Genomic DNA, 21,976 nt, shown 5'->3' on the forward strand with positions numbered 1-21,976 from the left:
CTGCAGGGTATGGCTGAACTCTTCCAGCATACTGTGTCTCCTGATTGCTTCCCTCTGCCCTGGTTCTCTTGCCCAGCATCCTTAAACCGTTGTCCTCTATTTTTAAAAATTATTAATTTGCAGGATGTGGGCATTGCAGGCTGGGCCAGCATTTGTTGCCCATCCTTAATTTTCCTTGAGAAGGTGATGGTGAGCTGTTTTCTTGAACTGCTGCGGTGTAGGTACATCCACAGAGCTGTTCGTAAGCGGGAGTTCCAGGATTTTGACCCAGTGACCGTGATGGAACAGTTGATATATTTCCAAAGGGGTAGATTGGACTGGGTTGGGACTCTTGGAGAGAAGAAAGCCAAGAGGAGATTTGATAGAGATGTTCAAAATCATGAGGGGGCTTGACAGACAATTTTGTGATCCTGCTTACACAGCAAATTTCTATCTAATTTTCTCTTTATTCATAGCCATAAAATAATTCAACCAAAAGAATATCTTATTCTAAATTAGGCTTCTTTGTTTTGGTGACTCTGTACTTACTGCTGAATATTCATGTTCAGACCTTGGCAGAAAAAAGTAAAGAACTGGACAGATTACGTAATGAATGGGCAGCACATACAAATTTGCTAGCAAACCAGCACAGCCAGGAAGTTACCACTGAACGGGACAAGGCCTTGCAGGTAAGAAAATGCACAAATTCCTTACAGGATTGTACAGTAGTTAAATGTAAAACCGCATTTATATGGTGCCTTATCCACATCCTTGACATATTACAAAGTAAATTTGAGTCAGTTGATCACCTTTTGAAGTAAAGTTACTGTTAATCAAATAGAGCAGTAAGTGCGCACATAGCAAGTAAGAGGATGACCGGTTTGTTTTTGCTCGTATTAGTCAAGAGAGGAATGTTAGCTTTGATGCCCGCTCTTTAAATGGTGTCAGGGGATCTATTGTGCTTTCCTTGGTTAGTTTATCTCATCTAAAGAGTAGCACCGCAAGACTATGTAGCATTTCTTTAGTACAACATTGGAGTGTTCCAGATCATGTGCTAAACCTGTAGTGAGGGTGAAAATCTCAACCTTCCAATTCTGAGGAATGCAACTAGTTTAGCCATTGGATAAAAATGGAGCATGTCATAGAAATCTAATCTGCTGCTTGGTGTTATCTCGAAATCTGCTATTTTAACAATCCTGAAAAGGTATGCAAATGAGATAAGCAAACTTATCAATACCATCTGTCTGACATCCATTGATCTGTGTTTCCCTGGGTATTAAATTAGCAGTTTATGGAGATTGTAACATTTCAGGTACAGGGCTGTCCAATGCTTGATACATTGGTTCCTGCCTAGTAACAAAGGTGGGACCCTCTGGGAGTGTTGTGATCGGTCCCCAGATCAGTTCTTGGAGAAGCTACAACACAGGGCTACTTGAGTGTAAATCAGCATAAACAGCAACTAAGCAATCCCACAACCAACTGATCACATCTAAACTCTGCAGTGCTGTCATATCAGTCGTGAATAGTGGTGGACAGTTCAACAACTATCTGAAGGAGGTGGCTCCACAAATATTCCTATCCTCTATGATGGGGGAGCCCAGCACATCAGTGTAAAAGATGAGGCTGAAATGTTTGCAATAATCTTCAGCCAGAAGTGCTGAGTGGATGATCCATCTTGCCCTCATCCAGAGATCCCCACCATCACAGATGTAAGTCTTCAGTTCGCCATGTGATTTGATTTTTAAAAATTTGATTTATTGTCCCATGTACCGAAGAACAGTGAAAAGTATTTTTCTGCGGCCGAGGGAAGGTACAAAGTACGTATATAGTAGACAAAAGAATAATCAACAGAGAACATTTACAAATGGTACATCGACAAGATATCAAGAAACGACTGAAAGCATTGGGTAATACAACGGCTAGGGGCCCTGAAGACTTGTGCTCCAGAACTTGCTGTGCCCCTAACCAAGTTCTAGTACAGCTACAACACTGGCATCTACACAATACTGTGGACAGTTGCCCAAGTTTGTCCTGTGCACAAAAATCAGGACTTATCCAACCTGGCTAATTAGTGCCCCATCAGTCTACTCTCAATCATCAGCAAAGTGATGGAAGGAGTTAACAGTGCTATTGACCAACTCTTGCTTCTTTAAAGGCATGTTCACTGATGCTCAGCTGGGGTTCCACCAGGGTCTCACAGCTCATGGCCTTATTACAGCTTTGGTTCAAAAATGTACAAAAGAGCTGGACGCTAGAGGTGAGAGTGACTGCTCTTTACATCAAGCCAACATTTGACTGGCATCAAGGAGCCCTAGCAAAACTGGAGGCAATGTGAATCAGGGGAAAACTCTCCACAAGTTGGTGTCATACCTAGCACATAGGAAGGTGTTTGTGTTACTGGAGGTCAATCATCTCAGCTTCAGGCTATCACTGCAGGAGTTCCTAAGGGTAGTGTCCTAGGCCAGACAATCTTCCGCTGCTTCATTACTGACCTACTTTCCATCATAAGGTCTGAAATGGGGATGTTCACTGATGATTTCACAATGTTCACCCGTTGCAACTTCTCAGATATTGAAACAGTCCATGTCCAAATTCAGCAAGAGCTGGGCAACATCCATGCTTGGACTGACAAGTGGCAAGTAATATTTGCGCCACACAAGTGCTGGGCAATGACCATATCCAACAAAAGAGTATCCAACCATCATCTCTTGGCATTCAGTGGCATTACCATTGCTGAATCCCCCACAATCAATGGGGGGTACCATTGACCAGAACTTGAACTAGACTAGCCATAGAAATACTGTGGCTACAAGAGAGGTCAGAGGCTTTTGGAATCCTGCGGCAAGTAACCCACCCACTGGTTTTCCTAAACCCTGTTCACCATTTACAAAGCACAAGTCAGGAGAGTGATGGAATACTCTTCACTTGCCTGGATGAGTGCAGTTCCAGCAGCATCCAAGAAGCTTGACACCAGCCAGGACAAGGCAGCCCACTTGGTTGGCATCCACAAACATTGACTCCCTCCACAACAAATGCTCAGTGGCAAACAGCCCTTCCAAACCCACAACTACTACCATCTCTAAGGCGAGGATAGCAGATACATGGGAAAACCAGCACCTGCAAGATCCTCTCCAAGCTACTCGCCATCCGACTTGGAAATACATTGCCATTTCTTCATTGTCGCTGTACCCTCAGCTATCTCGTCAAGGCATTTATAATTTTGCTTGCTGATAACTTGCCCTCTTGGAATCAGTGTTGTCTTTTCAAAGCGCAGCAGCAACTCCAGATATGTGGATACCCCACACAACGCTCCCAACAAATGGCTTAGTTTGTACTGTTCAGTTCTACCTAATTATATAGAGTCATATCTTCCTACAGCACTGAAAAGGTCCTTTGGCCCATTCTGTCTGCAAGGGTCAAAACAACCACTTAAGTATTCTAATCCTATTTTCCAGCATTTGGCGCATAGCTTGTATGTCTTGACTTCACAAGTGTATATCTAAATACTTACATGTTGTGAGGGTATCTGCCTGCACCACCTTTTCAGGCAGTGAGATCCAGAATCTCACCACCCTCCAGAATCTCACCACCCTCCAGAATCTCACCACCCTCTGGGTGCAAAAGCTTTTCCTCACATCCCCTCTAAACCTCCTGCCCCTGGTCATTGATCTCTCCACCAAGGGGAAAGGTTTCTTCCTGTCTGCTATCTATGCCCTCAGTCATGTCCTCCCTCAGTCTCCTCTACTCCAAGGAAAACAACCCCAGTTTATCCAGTCTCTCTTCATGACTAAAACTCTCCAGCCCTGGCAACATCCTGGTAAATCTCCTCTGCACCCTTTCCAGTGGTGTCGCATCCCTTCTATAATGTGGATTCCAGAACTGCACAAAATACTATAGCTGTGGCCTAACCAATGTTTTATATAGTTCCAGCCTAACCTCCCTGCTCTTAAACTCTATGCCTCGCCTGATAAAGGTGTGGTATTATCAGGTATTACGGTACCTGAGAAGCTGAAGTACCATTGGTTAAACCTAGGGGTTTTACCATTCGCTGTAGAGTATGGTAGCTCCGCCCCGATAGACTGGGTATAAGAACTCGTACCGTCCCAGCAGCCCTCATTCTGTACCTGAGCTGCTGGGGAATACTTCTAGCTTATTAAAGCCTTCAGTTCTCCTACAACCTTGTTTTAGTAGTTATTGATCGTGCATCAATTTAATAAGCTAGATTTAAGTAGAAAGGACGGACCTCCGAATCAAGCCGGAGTGTCTGCAACTCAGTCCCCACGCGGCGAACTCAGCGGCGATCTTTAAGCACTGGCTGGCGTGTTTTAAAGGCTACCTGGATACGGCTGAAAGCACACCCTCGGAGGAGCAGAAACTGCACGTCCTGCACTCCAGGGTAAGCCCAGAGATCTACACCCTCATCGAGGAGGCGGAAGACTTTGATGCAGCAATCGAACTTTTAAAAGGACACTATATTCGCCCTATAAACTAGGTCTACACTCGTCACCTGCTTGCAACAAGACGACAAACCCCCGGGGAATCGTTGGAGGAATTCTACCACGCGCTACTGGTGCTGGGCAGAAGCTGTGGCTGCCCGTAAGTTTCGGTGAGCGAGCACACGGAACTCCTAGTCCGGGACGCCTTTGTAGCAGGTATGGGTTCTTCACTAATCCGCCAGCGCCTTTTAGAAAAAGACACCCTGGGACTTAGGGAGGCACGGGCCCTCGCAGGATCCATGGACGTGGCCTCCAGGAACGCACAAGCCTACGTGCCCGACTGCGCGGCGGCCCCCTGGGCAGCATGGAATCCCGCAGCGGCCGACCCAGAAAGCTTCCCTGTTTCCCCGCAGGCCTGCGCAGTAAGGCGGCCTGCCAACCCCGATGGGCCCCGCTGTTTCTTTTGTGGGCAGGAAAAGCACCCCCGCCAGCACTGCCCGGCACGCACATCCTTCTGCAAGGGATGTGGCAAAAGGGCCATTTTGTGGGGGTCTGCCAGGCACGAGCGGTGGCTGTGGTCTCCAGCGGTGACTCCGGACCGCCACAGCGAACTTCTTCACGGGCCCCGTGCGGCCAGCGGTCGCCGCCACCCCCATATCCAAGGGCCACGTGCGAACCCCGGGCGCCGCCATCTTGTCCCGCGGCCACCACGCTGGAATGATGGGTGCCGCCATTTTGTGCACCCCCGGCCACCATGTGCGACCAATGGGAGACGTCATCTTGGATGGGGCCCCAGGACCCCAGCTCGGCCGACCACGCACTGCCTGAACAAAATCCACAACTACTGCATCTGGCCTCGGTGACTCTGGACCAAACTCGACCTCGAACACTCAACAGCAACGACTACTGTCTTCATCAACGGCCACGAGACGTCCTGCCTGACACACCCGATACGGTAAGGCGCTGTTCCCTCCTTGTCCACCCTGTTAATCAAAGAATCTCACTGGCCTCCAGTTCCCACTCAGTGGAGATAAAGGGGTTCTGTCTAGCAAACCTCACAGTCCAGGGAAGAGAATTCAAAAATTTCTGCCTCTATGTCCTTCCCCACCTCTGCGCGGCTACACTCCTGTGTTTCGATTTTCAGTGTAACCTGCAAAGTCTGACCTTCCAATTCGGCGGCCCTATACCCCCCCTTACTGTCTGCGGCCTCGCGACCCTTCAGGTTGACCCGCATTCCCTGTTTGTGAACCTCACCCTGGATTGCAAACCCGTCGCCACCAAGAGCAGACGGTACAGTGCCCAGGACCGGATCTTTATTAGGTCAGAGGTCCAAAGGCTGCTGAGGGAAGGGGTAATTGAAGCCAGTAACAGCCACTGGAGAGCTCAAGTAGTGGTGGTAAAGACCGGGGAGAAGCATAGGATGGTCATCTACTACAGTCAGACCATCAATAGGTTTACGCAGCTGGATGCATGCCCTCTCCCCCGCATATCCGACCTGGTAAACAGGATCGCGCATTATAAGGTCTTCTCCATGGTGGATCTCAAGTCCGCCTAGCACCAGCTCCCCATCCGCACTAGTGACCGCAAATACACTGCTTTCGAGGCAGACGGGCGGCTATATAACTTCTTAAGGGTTCCCGTCGGTGTCACTAACGGGGTCTCGGTCTTCCAGCGTGAGATGGACCGAATGGTCGACCGGTACGGTTTACGGGCAACGTTCCCGTATCTTGATAATGTCACCATCTGCGGCCACGACCAGCAGGACCACGACACCAACCTCCGAAAATTTCTCCAGACCGCTAAAATCCTTAACCTAACATACAATAAGGATAAATGCGTATTTAGCACCGACCGCCTAGCCATCCTCGGCTACGTAGTACGAAATGGAGTTATAGGCCCCGACCCTGAACGCATGCGCCCCCTTATGGAGTTCCCCCTCCCTCACTGCCCCAAGGCCCTGAAGCGCTGCCTAGGGTTTTTCAGTTACTACGCCCAGTGGGTCCCCAACTATGCAGACAAAGTCCGTCCCCTGATCCAATCCACAACTTTTCCCCTGTCGATAGAGGCCCGCCAGGCCTTCAGCCACATCAAAGCACACATTGCAAAGGCCACGATGCACGCCATCGGCGAGTCCCTCCCCTTCCCAGTTGAGAGCGACGCGTCCGACATAGCTCTGGCGGCCACCCTCAACAAAGCGGGCAGACCCATGGCCTTCTTCTCCCGTACCCTCCATGCTACCGAAATTCGCCACGCCTCAGTCGAGAAGGAGGACCAGGCCATAGTAGAAGATGTGCGACATTGGAGGCATTATCTGGCCGGCAGGAGATTCACTCTCCTCACTGACCAACAGTCGGTGGCATTCATGTTCGATAATGCACAGCGGGGCAAGATTAAAAAAAACAACAAGATCTTGCGGTGGAGGATCGAACTCTCCACCTACAACTACGAGATCTTGTATTGTCCTGGGAAGCTAAACGAGCCTCCTGACGCCCTGTCCCGCGGCACATGTGCCACCGCACAAGTGGACCGCCTCCGAGCCCTCCACGAGGACCTCTGCCACCCGGGGGTCACTCATTTTTTCCACTTCATTAAGACTCGCAACCTGCCCTACTCCATCGAGGAGGTCAGGACAGTCACCAGGGACTGCCAAATCTGCGCGGAGTGCAAACCGCACTTCTACCGGCCAGAGAGGGCGCACCTGATAAAGGCTTCCCGTCCTTTTGAACGCCTCAGCATGGACTTCAAAGGCCCCCTCCCCTCCGCCGACTGCAACACGTATTTCCTGAACGTGATTGACGAGTACTCCCAGTTCCCATTTGCCATCCCCTGCCCCGACATGATCGCAACCACCGTCATCAAGGCCCTCCATAGTATCTTTACGCTGTTCAGTTTCCCCGCCTACATACACAGTGATAGGGGGTCCTCCTTTATGAGCGACGAACTGAGTCAATTCCTGCTCAGCAAGGGCATCGCCTCGAGCAGGACAACCAGTTACAACCCCCAGGGAAACGGACAGGTTGAGAGGGAGAACCGAACGGTCTGGAAGACCGTCCTACTGGCCCTACGGTCCAGGAACCTCCCAGTCTCCCACTGGCAAGAGGTCCTCCTCCCGGAGGCCCTCCACGCCATCCGGTCACTGCTTTGTACGACCACCAATGAGACACCTCACGAATGTCTCCTTGTCTTTCCCAGGAAGTCCTCCTCCGGGACCTCGCTCCCGACTTGACTGGCAACACCCGGACCCATCCTGCGGGCGCACAGTCGGACCTGTTGTTCGAGAGAGAGCATCTGCGACACGCTAACCCCCAATACGCCTACGTGGCGTTCCCTGACGGCCGACAAGATACGGTCTCCCTCCGGGACCTGGCGCCCGCCGGAACCTCACGTACATCCCAGCTACCAATCCCCCCCCCCCCCCCCCTCCACCGCAGCACCTTACAGGGGGATCAGTCCTCCCGCCGCCCCTGCCTAGGCCCCCCCCCCCCACCAGCGCCCCCTACAGGCGCCCCCTTCCCGGGTCAGCCGTTTTTCCCACCAGCACCGTCGAGGGGTGACAAAGCTGCCATGGAGGCCGAAGCCTCGCTCCCGGAGTTGCAGACGCCCGAGCCCCCACCGGAGTCACCACCGAGACTCAGACACTCACAGAGGACGACCAGGGCACCCGACCGACTGATTGCAACATTTTAACTGATCTGTAAATATTAAACACTGAATGTACATGTCTGCCATACTTGTAAATAATCACTAAACACTGTAAGGAGGTATCACGGTACCTCCATAACTGATTATACCATGTTGTTACATTTTGTAGTTGCTGACCACCACCCCCTCTCTTTTTTAACGGGGTGAATGTGGTATTATCAGGTATTGCGGTACCTGAGAGGCTGAAGTACCATTGGTTAAACCTAGGGGTTTTACCATTGGCTGTAGAGTATGGTAGCTCTGCCCCGATAGGCGGGGTATAAGAACTCGTACCGTCCCAGCAGCCCTCATTCTGTACCTAAGCTGCTGGGAAATACTTCTAGCTTATTAAAGTCTTCAGTTGTACTACAACCTCGTTTTAGTAGTTATTGATCGTGCATCAAAAGGCAAGTATACCATATGCCTTCTTAACTACTTTATCCACCTGCCCTGCTACCTTAAGGGATCGGTGTACATGCACACCAAAGTCCGCCTGATTCCCGGTGTTTCCCAAGATCCTGCCATTCATCATCTATTCCCTGTGATAAAAATTGAATAATTCAAAACGGCTCTGACTGTAGGCTTTTATGGAAGGAGAAGGTAGATGGGCCATAGAACATCCCTGTGTCTTTGTGATTTATAAATATATGTTGTCTTGTACTTTTCTCCCCTCACCCAGCACTAACTGATGCTGACTTTACCTCTTTCCCCACCCCTCAGGCTCAAACACAGTACCATCACCAATTGGAGCAGCAGAAAAAGGAGACGGAAGCAGCACATAATCAAACATTACAGCAATTGGAAAGTAGGCTAGCTGAAATGGAAGCGATTACTAAGGATCTCACCGAGAGGAAATACAAATCTGAATCTTCAATACGCGAGTTGAAAGCCAAATTAGTTAGCATGGAAGAGGTTGGGAAACCTTTTTAGTAGCTAAATTTTATTTGTGAATGAATTCTCAAAGTGTACATTTTATTTTAAAGAAAAACAAATGCAGTAATGGAATTACTTAATAAAATTATTGTTGCTAAGACCACGGTCCTTTAATAGTTAAGTAGAGCAGATCGCTCAATGGTGCTGCAATATAGTCCTGAGTCACATTGATCGAGAATGGCCAGATTCGATCCTTGGACTGCACAGAGTTGAAAAAGATTAGAACGTATCTTATTTACATGTATATGTAAATATATTTATATTTATGTATTGCACACAAGCTACTTTTTTCATTTAATATATTTCCTGTCCAAAATAAAAGTTTAATTGTATATGCCCTCTATTGTCTGATTGGTATTTAGGAGTGTCAAAGGTCAAAACAAGAAATTCATTCATTGAGGAAAGAAAATACCACACTAGATGCAGAATGCCATGAAAAAGAGAAATTACTGAATCAGCTGCGAACAAGGACTGCTGTCTTGGAACAAGAAGTCAAAGATAAAGAGCAAGTGGTAGCAAGGACAACAGAAGTCTTTGAAAGTACCCAGGAGCACAAGGTAATTCAAAGCCACATGAAATCTGTTTAAGTTTTCAGTGGAAAGATCAGATAGTGCAGAGGTGCAAAGTTGAACTTTAGTGGAATCTATTGCATATATCAGGACCTACTTGGTGTCTTTAGCCGTCTGTACTCCAGCGCTTTAGAAATGCAACAATCTCAGGTACACGAGTGTAATCTGACCTCCGATGAGGATTTGGTTCTGCGCAATGGCAGTCAATTATTATTTTCATATTTTTGCCTCATGCTCTGGTATGTTTCTCTAGTTATGCGCTGGTTAATTAATGCAGTGAGTAGTTCAGAGCCATTTATACCAAGAATGTCCTAAATTTGATATCCAACCCAAAACCATGTTGGGTTAGACAATATTAGCAGGAATGGTGACTGTACAATAGCTAGCTTTAGCATTGATAGATTAGGAATGCGAATATCAATCAGGGTTTCTTGTTCCTCATCGTACTGCAATAATTCAAGTTCTCAAATTGTGCATCTCTATGTCTACATCACGAAAAGACAAAATGAGGTTCACCTGTGTTACCTCCCACGTTGAATAGCCTGCTGTTATTTCCTGTTCAGATTCTAACATGAAGAATAAGGAATAGTCATTTGTGCAAGATGTAGAGGACAACTTGTACCTGTTTAAGGGCATCCCAGAAAGGATTCAATGTCTGCACGGAAAGCATAGAGGAAGACATCGTAGTAAAGGGGAGGAGAGGAAAAAGGTTGCTCGGGTACTTGCTCTCACTGTGCTGTACTTTTCTTTGTTCTTTGTATATCGAATTATCAAGCAATGTAGAAATAATGAAGACGTTCTTGGGCCTTCTCTTTTTCGATATTTTTCCACATTCCAGTCAGGAAGTCCTACGTTATGCTTCCTCTTCTCAGAAGTTTAAACTTAACGTTTGTAACAGTAAATGTTGGATTAAATTCAGGTTTAATTAACCAAACAATTTGGAGACAAAAGAATACTTGGAGTAATTGATGCTTGTACTCGCTTTGCAAATTATAATGCCAAAAGTAATAGCTGGACTTTGTGGTGTCTCCTCAGGCTGTCTCCATGTGACACAAATCTTGGAATAATAGGATATTACAGCACAGATAGATCATTTGGCCAATCGAGTATGTGCCAACCCTTCAAAATGCACCAGAGTTGGTCCTGCTCCCTGACTTTAGTATTTTCTTTGATCATTTTTTTAAAGACATTGCATCCAGTGTTTCCTGTAAGCTGCATGACTGCAACAACCTGAAAGTTCCCCCACAAGTTGACCCTCTCAAATTATCACGCATACATGGCTACCCAAATAAAATTGGGGTTGCTTACTTAAACAAATTGCCAGTACATTCTAAAAAAAGATAGAGGGAACTTTGGCTGTGCCTTGATATCTGCACTTTTAATCCATCATAGACTCTGTTTATGTAACATCTACATAACAGATGCATTTACTTCCTTGCTGCTTTGGGTCTAGATAACCGATGATCTGTGTTTAACACCAGGTTGATCATACCTTTTGAAAACTGCTCTAGGAGGGTAGACCTGGCCAGAGCATCTCTGATTTTTAGCTTTTCTGATTTTTAATTCTTAGACTAAAGATGAAATGAGTTTGTAGTACGTCCCAACAATTTATCAAATGTGGCTTTGTCAAACAGATCAATGGTCCAGCTTGTTTCTTTTACAAAAAATAAATGTAGAGTTTTAATTAAGGGGCAATTTAGCGTGGCCAATCCACCTACCCTGCATATCTTTGGGTTGTGGGGGTGAGACCCACGCAGACACAGCGGGGAATGTGAAAACTCCACACGGACAGTGACCCAGGTCTGGGATCGAACTCGGGTCCTCAATGCCCTGAGACAGCAGTGCTAACCACTGCACCACCGTACTGCCCCCTACAGATCAATTCTGACTTGAAACTAAATTGCTGCCCATTCACTGTTGTGGGATCAAAATTTCCTTCCAAATAGCATGTTTCTGTACCTGCACCAGATGGACTGCAGCTGTTCAAGAAGGCGGAGAGGTGTCACATTCCTGACATGTGCTTTGTCGAGTCAAGAGGTGAATTCTTAGCCCCTGACCTATTGTAGCCGCAGTATTTGTGTGTCTGGTCCAGTTCAGTTCCTCCTTGATGTTAATAATGGATTCTGCGATGGTAATACCATTGAATGTCAAGAGGAAATTGTTCTCTCTCTCTCGTTGGAGATGGACATTACCCACACTTGTGTGGCAGAAATATTGCTTGCCACTTATCAGCCCAAGCCTGAATGTTTTCCAGCTCTTGATGCATATTGGTACGTACTGTTTCAGTATCTGGGGAGTTTGGAATGATATTAAACATTATGCAATCATCAACGAACATTCCCACTTCTCTCCTAATAATGGGAGAAAGGCCTTGATGAAGCAACCAAAGATGGTTGGGCCAAGAATGCTACCCTAAAGAGGTCTTGCAGGAATGTGCTAGTATTGCGGTGATTCAATTTCAACAGCCATCTTCTTTTGTGCTGGGTATGACTCCAGCCAGTGAAGAATTTTCCCATTGACTTCAATTTTGTCATGGGTCCTTGATGCCACACTTGATCAAATGCTGCCTTGATGTCAAGGGCAGTCACTCTCACTTCACTTCAGCTCTGTTTTGTCTGTGTTTGGACCAAGACCGAAATGAGGTCAGGAGATGAGTGACCCTGTTGGAACACAAACTGAGCATCAGGAGCAGATTTTTGTCATGTAAGTGCTGCTTATTAGAGCTATCAATGATGCCATCCATTATTTCTCTGATGATTGAGCCGAGGCTTGTGGTGCAATAATTGACCATGTTGGATTTGTCCTACTTTTTGTGGACAGGACACACCCGGGCAATTTTCCACATTGTTGAGTAGATACCAGTATTGTAGCTGTACTGGAAAACTTAACTCCGGGCAAAGCTACTTTTGGAGCAGAAGTCTTCAGTACTTTGGGATGTTGTCAGAGACTTTGCAGTATCCAGTGCCTTCAGCATTTTCTTGATCTCCTATGGAGTGAATTGTATTGGCTGAAAATTGGCATCTGTGACGCTGAGGACCTTACGTTGAGATTGATCATCCACTGTGCACTTCTGGCTGGGGAATCATTGCAAATGCTTTAGCCATGCCTTTTGCATTAATATGCTGGATTCCCCTATGATTGAGGATAGGAATATTTGTGGAACATTCTCCTCCGGTTAGTTGTTTAATTGTCCATCATCATTCATGACTGGCTGTGACAGGAATGCAAAGCTTTGATCTGATCTATTGTGGGATCGCATAGCTCTGTTTATCACACTGAAGTAAACCTGTGTTGTAGCTTCATCAGGTTGACACCTCAGCACCAGCCATACCTAAAACTGATTCTGGCATGCATTCTTCTTTTAACAAGGATCGGTCCTTTGGCTTGCTGGTAATGGTTGAGTGAGGAATATGCCAGGCCACAACGTTACAGATTGTAGTTGAATGCAATTATGCTGTTGCTGATAGTCCACAGGGCCTCACAGATGCTCAGTTTTGAGCTGCTCTGAATCTATCCCATTTAGTGTGGTGGATGTGTCTCACAATGCAGTCTGTTCAGTGTGGAGATATAACTTCTGTCTTCACAAGGACTGTGTAGTGGTCACTTCTGCCTGTACTGACATGGACAGATGTATCTGAGACACAAGAACAAGGTCTTGTGGGTTTTTCCCCTTTCGTTAGTTACCGCACCACATTCTGTGCCATTGCAACCCTCAGTGTTTCCTCCAAGTGGTGCTCAGCATAGAGCACTGATTCATCAGCTTAGGTAGAGCAGTAGGTGGTAATTAGCAGCTTTTCTTGCCCGTACTTGACCTGATGACAGTGAGACTTCATGATGCCTGGAGTCAATGTTGAGGACTCCTTCCTGACTATATGCCACTGTGCGCTGCCACTGGTGGGTTTGTGCTGCTGGTGGTTCAGGGCATACTAAGGGATAGTGATGGTGGGTTCTGGGACATTGGCTGTAGGGTATGATTTGGTGAGTATGACTATGACAGGCTGTTGCTAGATTAGTCTGTGAGACAGTTCTCTCAAGTTTAGCACATGCCCCGAGATGTTCATAAGGAGGACTTCAGCACACCCATTCCTGTTGATCTTGCATTGTTGTTTCCGGACCCAAGTTGATGCCAGGTGGTCAATCCAATGTTATTCCTCTTCGACTTCTCTGCAGTGGTTTGGTGTAACTCAGGCCATTTCAGTGGACAGTTGAGAGTCAACTACTTACTGAGAGTCTCAAGTCACATGTAGGCCAGACCGTGTAAAGGTGGCAGATGTCCTTCTCCTGAAGGACGTTAGTAAACCAGATGAGTTTTTATGACAATTGGTAGTTTCATGGCAACACTACTGAGACTATCTTTCCATTCAATCAGAATTTATTATTTATTTAAATTCCACCAGCTGCCATGGTGGGATTTGAACCTGTGTCCCCAGGGCATTAGCCTAGATTACTGCTCTGTTGACATTCCCACTATGCCACCATCTTCTCCTAAAATTATCACTTCGATTTGGGAGTTTTTACAAGATGCTACAGGATTTATTCCTTTGTATGAATGATTCACCATTTATTACAGAAAAATCTAGAAGAGAGCCTGGAACAAAAACAACAACAGATGGGAAAGCTGGAAGCAACTGTGAAGTCCCTTTCAGAAGAATTATTAAAGGTAACCATTAGGACTTTTTCTTGTGTTAGCAATTGCAATCTGGCTACATCTGCCTTAAATCCAATTTGAATAAATTTATCTAACTAAATATGTTTGGACTAAAGTAGATTTTAAAAGCTTTAGTTCATTTCAGAATGTTCCTCTTCCTCCCCTGTCACAAATTTATCTCCTCTTTTCAAAGCAGCAAAATAGTTGCATGAGCAGAACTGTTGGGATTAAATTTCCTGAAAAGAGGGAAAAAAATAAATATAAGTTCAGAAAAGGCCTCCAAATCTACTTTTGCACTGTTTAAATATAGCTCCCAAATAGTACATTCTGGCAGCCCTGTGCATCTGTTTTACACTGATGGAACGGTACATTATAAAACATGAGAAATAGCAACAGGTCTACACCTGCCATATAGCCTCTTGAACCTGATCTGAACCATTTAATAAGATCATGGCTGAACTTCTACATTAACTCCATTCTCCTGATCTGTTTCCTTATCCCATGTTTTACTTAGTTACCAAAACTCTCTTACTCTCAGTCTTGAACATATCTAGAAATCCATAGAAATGCTGGGAAATTGCACCGACATCTAACTAACATGAATGGGGCTTAATTTTAGTAATGGATTGTTGGTAACTGTTTCTGTCAGCTGTATAGAATCCAGCTGGAGAACTGGATGGTATCTACGGTGGGAGAAATGTGGCATAATGGACTTCCTTCAATTTTTCCAATATACAACAATTTTTTAATGCTAATTGGCTGTAAACGGGTACTTAGCCACGTTCAGCATAAAGACAGACTTTCTGTGGGTTGCACTTAATCTGCATTTCAGTGAATTTTGATGCTCATCATTACAATGGCACTTGCACTGGGTAAGGATTGCTTTTTGAATTGTGTCAACGTATGCTTGCTAACCAATTAAGAAAACAGAATGGCCCCTTGTGCTTCCTGCAACATTTAATAAGATCACTGCTGATCCCCAATTTCAGCTGATCCCCAATTTCAGCTCCCCATAAGAAATAAGAAAAATTAACCAAAACTAATACTGGTTTCAAGCCCATGCACTGCAGTCTTAATCCAGTGCCTTAGACAACTCAGCCAGGAGCTGGAGCCCTGATGCTCTTTGCAGTGCTCCAGCATCATTACTTTTTGGCACTAGTTTAAGGTAAAACAAAAATTATTGATAATGTTAATCTTCACATGTGGGAAACTGTGAAAGATTTATTAAAATTAATTTTAATCTTGAGAGACGATTTGAGTTTAATTAATGTGATTATGTTTCGGTGTAGGCAAATGAAATCATCAAAAAACTGCAGGGGGACATGAAAAAATTGATGGAAAAAATTAGACTGAAAAATACTGTTACGATGCAACAAGAAAAGCTTATTGGAGAAAAGTCACAAATGCTCCAGAAGGAGGAAAAAGAACTGAAAGAAGTTCAACAGTCTCTAAGACAAAAGGAAGGGGAGGTAATGAATCACAAATTGTTATCATCTACATTTAAAAAAATCTGAGCTTAGAAGAGCTGGGGAAGGGGAAAAAGGGTTTATTTGAAAATGAGTTGTGAAAATAAACGGCTGCCACTTTAAAAAAAATCTTTTTAGGTTTGTAAATTGCAAGAGCAGCTTGATGCCACAGTCGGAAAACTGGAAGAAAGCAAGCAGCTTCTAAAGACAAACGAGAATGGTTAGTACTTAAAGCAAGAAAACTATATGACAGCCTGCATGTATATAGTACCTTTAACATGATAAAATACAACGCAGCAGTACTATTGGGAATGTTTTAACACCAAGCGATGTAAAGAAGCACTGGGGCAGTAAACAAAAATCTTTGTCAAGGAGCTGGCATTTTTTGAATGTGGAAATTGGGACCTTGTCAGTTTTGTGAGGCTGACTCCACACACAACCTCATATTACAGGACTGAGGAGCAGTGGGGGGTTATATTTTACCATTATATTGCCTTCACTTGAAATGTATGCAAAAACTATTAACCCACTATAAGATAAAATAATGGATAAGCTGAAATAGGGAGAAGAAAAAAATCAAAGTATGAAGATGTGTTTGCTGATCTGAAAATATAGTCGAGCCTGTTTCAAAGATGACCATGATGGACAATGTGGATAGAAATCGCAGGGTGACCAACCATCCGGTTTTCTGGGATTGTCCCAGAATTTGGCTTCCTGTCCTTGGTGCAGAGAAGCCTAGCCTGTAAGCATTAGTTCTGCAGGTATTTGGATGTGACTCAGAAAATGCTCCCATTCCAGGGAAGCTTCATTTTTAAAAGAATTAATAGAAGCTGTTGGCAGACACGCTAATGTGACATTGGGTGACAGTATTTTGTGTTCTGATGTCCATTACCAGTCCATTACTGAAACTATTCTTATTTGGAATGTCAGTTTTCTTGGATTCCTCTGGGCAGCAACCAGAACCAGCACTGTGCGCATGTGCAGACATGCGCCCATGCAGTCATAAGGGAGCAGAGACAGCAGGAACACCGGGAGACATTCTCTTCTGAGCTGTCCGGCTTCTGCAGGTGAATGGTAGGGCTTGGATGGGTTTGGGAGTATCTCCCCTCTCCACATCCCCTCTAGTCTCGTCAGACTGACTGTTCCTCTGGTGTAATTTCCCTTAGTTTTCTCTTCTCTCTCCCCCCCCCCCCCCCCCCCCCCCCCCCAGAGCTGGTCACCTGTGGGTCATTCTGAGAAGTCCTCTTCAGTAACTTTTCAAATCTGGTGCACTAAGACATTTGTTGCCAACCAGCAATTAATGATGAATGAAATGATGCAGAGAAGCCTAGCCTATAATTATCAATTCTTCAAATATTTCGATGTGACCTGGAAAATGTTGGCTTTCCTGGGAAGCTTTGTTTTAAAAAGAATTAAAAGAAGCCACTGGCCGACATGCTAATATGACATTATGTAGCAATGTTTTGTGCACTTTACCACTAATTACTGAAACTAGTACCATTGTATTAATTAGCTGAAAAGCTCAAGACTCATCTTGATTGAAGGTGTTTTTACTATTCTGATATTTGTGGGAGGATGAGGGAAGAGGACAAGTGCCAAATAAAATGTTAATGTTTACTGCTATTTATCTTATGCAGTAATATCCTGGTTGAATAAACAACTGAATGAAAATAAATTAGCAGCACTGCAAGAGACTCCAGGCTCTTTTGACCCATCAACCATATCTAGTAGCAATTTATCCAGGCCTGGAGCTATGCAAAACAGTCTGGTAAGTAAACTATTAACAATGTGACCAGAATAATACATAGTAATTTCTACACTTATTTTCATAATTTCTAGCAAGTACATTTTAGGGTGTAGAAAAGATGGGCAGTAAAGGTATGGGGGGAGAGCAGTATTTTTTTAATTGTTCATTGAAATGTTAGTACCTTTTACTTGACCTACATTTTCATTGGGGCATCAATATTTATTGATATTCTGCTTTACTTGTGCAATGCAAGATTTTTAATTCCAACTATTAAACAAGTGTCAGTTTGGTTCAGTAGGAGCATTCTCACCTGAGTCAACATGTATATTCAATGACCACTCAGCAAAGGATGTCAGGACTGCTTACTCCTTTATCTGCCTGCTGATATCCTGTGCTTTTTCACAGATGGATTACTGCCACCTTTAATAAGGAGAGGCATTTAAATAGGCAGAAGAAGGCATTTCCAATCCTCTCACCTCATTTTCCTATTGGTCATTGCAGAGGTGAGGAGATTACTTGCTCTGTAGGATGTCCAGAAGATGTCGGCCGAACCAGCTCCTCTCTGATGGAAGATGAGCTGGCAGTAAGCACTGCAGATCAAAAGCCATCGTTCTTTCCCCTTCCCTCTTCCCAAACACAGGCAATGACACTGGATGCTTTCTGAGGTTCTAAGACGGTAGTCAGAAGGATACAATGATGTCAGCCATTACTGCCCTTTCAGGCTTGCAGCGATAGCTGACTTTACTCTTCACTGCCTGGTGCTAGTTCCTTACGAAGGTGGATCTGATCCAGGGAGCATCTAGGAAATGTAAATATAGAGCTCAGTGGACATAGTAACCAGTTCCCTGCTCGTCTCTCTGAAGTATCTTGTGAGCAGTGTAGTGCTCAGCTGCTTAACCTGTGAGAACAGTTCAGTGGACTACGCAAAGACCTTGCTGGTAGGTTTGATCTTCAGTGGAGTCTACACTCATGCACCCCTTGTCGTCGATTCCAGCACAGATCCTGTTATGTAACAGAAGTAACCATCTTAGCGATGGAACTTGGGACAGAGAGCAGTCTGTGAGCGCAAAAATTTAGATAGAACAAAATCTGCATTCAATAAAAACTTTGCCAAATAGCTAAGCTGTGTGTCTGTCATTTACTTAACTCCAGTTAAATCGGTTTTATGTGGTCTTTTACATTTGCCTAGCAGCAAACTGCCAGATCTTTGAAAGTTCATTATTAAACAGCACTTGATATTTTTGTTGAAGTTTTTGAATTTAATTGGTTGCATTTTATTGGGGAGAGTATGGTTGAGGGGGCTCAGTAAAGGAAGAATGGAATGGAACAAAAAAAGCCAATGGCTTCAGATTATTGTTCTAGTTTTCTGTAATAGTGAGTGGCTATTACACTGCAGTGGGGGACAGATCTTTGTTTTGGGATTGTGGTGAAGTGTCTATTTGCCCTTTGTTAATATAATTGGTGCTGACTTTTAAAATAAATGTCCTTAATACTAATATTATTCTGTTGCTTTTCCTTTTGCAGCAAACTTTGTTGCATCCTCCTTTTTCTGTCTTGATGCCACAGCCTGTCTCTTCTACTTCGCCTTCAAATATTTATTCTAAGACCTCTGTTTCTACTGTTCGAATGAATTCTCCATCCCTAAGGCCTGGTGTATCAGGACATGGTCTTCAGGCAGGCTTGATTTTAAATATATTATTTGTATTTTACTATCGCTTTGAGCAAAGTTAAATCTTTTGCAATGCACTAAAGTTTTAAAGTATGACTGAAATAGTTATTAAAGTAGCTTGCACATATAAATTCAAGATCTTCAATGTAATCCATATCAATCTGCTTTGCTGGTTACCAGGGGGGCAGTTGTAATGATTACACACTTAAAAACAAATTCTTTAAAATGTGGCTTGTACATTTTGTATGTTTGAAATTAGTATATATATTTTTTTAAATGTATTTTATTACAAACGTGTATGACAAAAGGTTACAGCACCTCGGGAAACATGCTTCCCAACACTCAACTTTACAGTTTGTACAATTTTTCCCCCCATTTTCACCCCCCCCCTGCCCCACGACGAACAACTCTTCAAACAAGGTCATGAACATCCCCACCTTATCTCAAACCCCTCTGCTGAGCCCCATAGCTCATACTTTATCTTTTCCAGCTGCAGGAAGTCGTACAGGTCACACAACCAAGCAGCTACCCCCGGTGACGATGCAGACCGCCACTCCAGTAAGATTCGTCGCTGGACAACCCGAGGCGAAGGCCACGCCATTGGCCTTCCTCCTCTCCATGAGCTCCAGCTTATCTGAAACCGCAAATATCGCCACCAAAGGATCCGGTTCCACCTCCTCCCCCACTATCCTTGCTAGGACTGCGAGCACTCCTGCCCAGAATCTCTCCAACTTTTCACAACCCCAGAACATGTGTGCGTGATTCGCTGGCCCCCGCCCACATCTCTCACACTCATCTGCCACCCCCTGCAAGAACCCACTCATTCTTGCACGAGTCATATGTACCATGTGTACAACTTTAAACTGTATCTCGCTCATCCTTGCGCACGAGGAGGTTGCGTTTACTCTGCGCAGTGCCTCACTCCATACTCCCCAGTTGATCTCCGCTCCGAACTCTCCTTCCCATTTTTGATCTTCACCACCCACACAGCTCCCTGCTCTCCCAGCCTTCTATATTTATCTCCAATTCTTCCCTCCCCTTCCACATCTGAAAGCAGCAGCCGCTCCAGCAGGGTGTATCTCGGCAGCCTAGGGAACACTTCCCAGACCTTTCGCGCAAGGTCCCTCACCTGCAGGTACCTGAACTCACTTCCTCTCAGGAGCTCTACCCTCTTCCTCATGTCCTCCAGATTGGCAAACCCTTCCTCCAAATACCAATCCCTCACCTTGACCAGTCCCACATCCCGCCACCTCCTATACATGCTATCCATCCCTCCTGGCTCAAACCCATGATTCTTACACAACGGCGTTAACACTGACATCTCCTCCATCCGAAAATGCCTCCTCAAGTGGTTCCAAATCTTTACCATGGACTGCACCACTGGACTCTCTGAATACCTACTCGGCGCTATTCGCAACACTGCTGTCACCATGGCCCTTAAGCTGGACCCCTTACGAGATTCCTCCTCCATCGTAACCCATTCTACCCCCTCTTCCCGCCATCACCGCACCTTTATCGCATTTGCCACCCAATAATAATGAAGCCAGATCGGCACCACCAACCCCCCCTGCTGCCTCTGCCTCTGTAGCAGGGTCCTTCTAAACCTTGGCACCTTCCCACCCATCCAAAGTTGGAAATAATCGTGTCCAGCTTCTGAAAAAAGGCCTTTGGTATAAAGATTGGGAGCGCCTGAAAAATAAACAGGAACCTCGGCAGAATATTCATTTTTACTACTTGGACCCTCCCTGCCAAGTCAATTGCAATGTATCCCACCTCCGAAGATCCCTTCTGGCCTCTTCCACCAGCTTTGTTAAGTTCCACTTGTGGCGCATCGTTCTTTCCCTCGCTACCTGAATCCCCAGATACCTGAACCTATCCCTAGCCACCTTAAATGGCATTCCCCCCTAAATTGGCTCGGCGTCCCAACTCATTCACCGGGAACACTTCGCTTCTCCCTATATTCAGCTTATGCTCCAAGAACTCCCCAAACCTTCCCAGCAGGCCCATGATCCTTCCCATACTCCTCGGCGGGTCCAAAACTACAACAATAGGTTGTCGGCATAGAGCGCCACCCGATGCTCTCGCTGTCCCCTCATAATCCCCTGCCACTCCGCCTACCCCCTAAGAACCATCAGCAAAAGCTCTATGGCCAGCGCAAACAGCAACGTCGACAGCAGGCACCCCTGCCTTGTTCCCCTGTGTAGTTCGAAGCTCCATGAGCTCATGTCATTCGTTCGCACACTCGTCCTTGGTGCCACATATAGCACCCATGCCACAAATCTCGGCCCAAATCCAAACCTTCCCAGAACCTCAAAACAAGTTCCGCCACTCAAATTCCCCCAGTCGAATGCCTTCTCCGCTACCTCCGGTACTAGGGCTCCCGACGGATTCATGACTACATTCAACAACCGTCTTGTATTGCTCAAGAGCTGCCTGCCTTTTACGAAGACCGTTTGATCCTCTGCAGCCACCCCTGGGACATGATCCTTCATCCTTCCCGCCAACAACTTAGCCAATACTTTCACATCAGTATATGGGCATATACGAACCACATTCCACCAGGTCCTTCCCCTTTTTTGGGATTAACGTAATCACTGCCTGCGTCATCGTCTCCAGCAGCTCCCCCTTCTCCAACACCTCATTAAACACCCCCAAATGATTTGGTGCCAGGTCCGTCGCAAACTCGTTATAAAATTCTGTCGGATGTCCATCCGGCCCTGGTGCCTTCCCCAACTTCATACCCTTGATACTATCCAGCACCTCCCTCAGCCCCAGGGGCTCCAGCACCTGTCTCGTTATTTTCTCCAACTGGGGAAACTCCAGCTCGTCCAAAAAACATCCCATGTCC

General features: G+C 45.6%; 1 protein-coding gene across 6 annotated transcripts in view; it reads left to right on the plus strand.

Annotated features, from left to right (window-relative positions):
• Positions 1-21,976, plus strand: part of LOC140429573 (spindle assembly abnormal protein 6 homolog) — a 122,790-nt gene that overhangs the window by 64,089 nt on the left and 36,725 nt on the right. For 4 of the 6 annotated variants that reach the window (XM_072516751.1, XM_072516755.1, XM_072516752.1 and 1 more), the window contains 8 exons: positions 549-668; positions 8,817-9,008; positions 9,392-9,586; positions 14,169-14,258; positions 15,536-15,715; positions 15,851-15,932; positions 17,350-17,480; positions 18,984-19,133. In XM_072516751.1, coding sequence (XP_072372852.1) covers positions 549-668; positions 8,817-9,008; positions 9,392-9,586; positions 14,169-14,258; positions 15,536-15,715; positions 15,851-15,932; positions 17,350-17,480; positions 18,984-19,133 — 1,140 coding nt within the window. The remainder of the gene's footprint in view (positions 1-548; positions 669-8,816; positions 9,009-9,391; positions 9,587-14,168; positions 14,259-15,535; positions 15,716-15,850; positions 15,933-17,349; positions 17,481-18,983; positions 19,134-21,976) is intronic. The other 2 variants (XM_072516754.1, XM_072516757.1) reach the window with 1 other exon arrangement.

This window comes from Scyliorhinus torazame, chromosome 9 (assembly GCF_047496885.1).
Source record: "Scyliorhinus torazame isolate Kashiwa2021f chromosome 9, sScyTor2.1, whole genome shotgun sequence".
In the NCBI taxonomy this organism is placed as follows: Eukaryota; Metazoa; Chordata; class Chondrichthyes; order Carcharhiniformes; family Scyliorhinidae; genus Scyliorhinus; species Scyliorhinus torazame.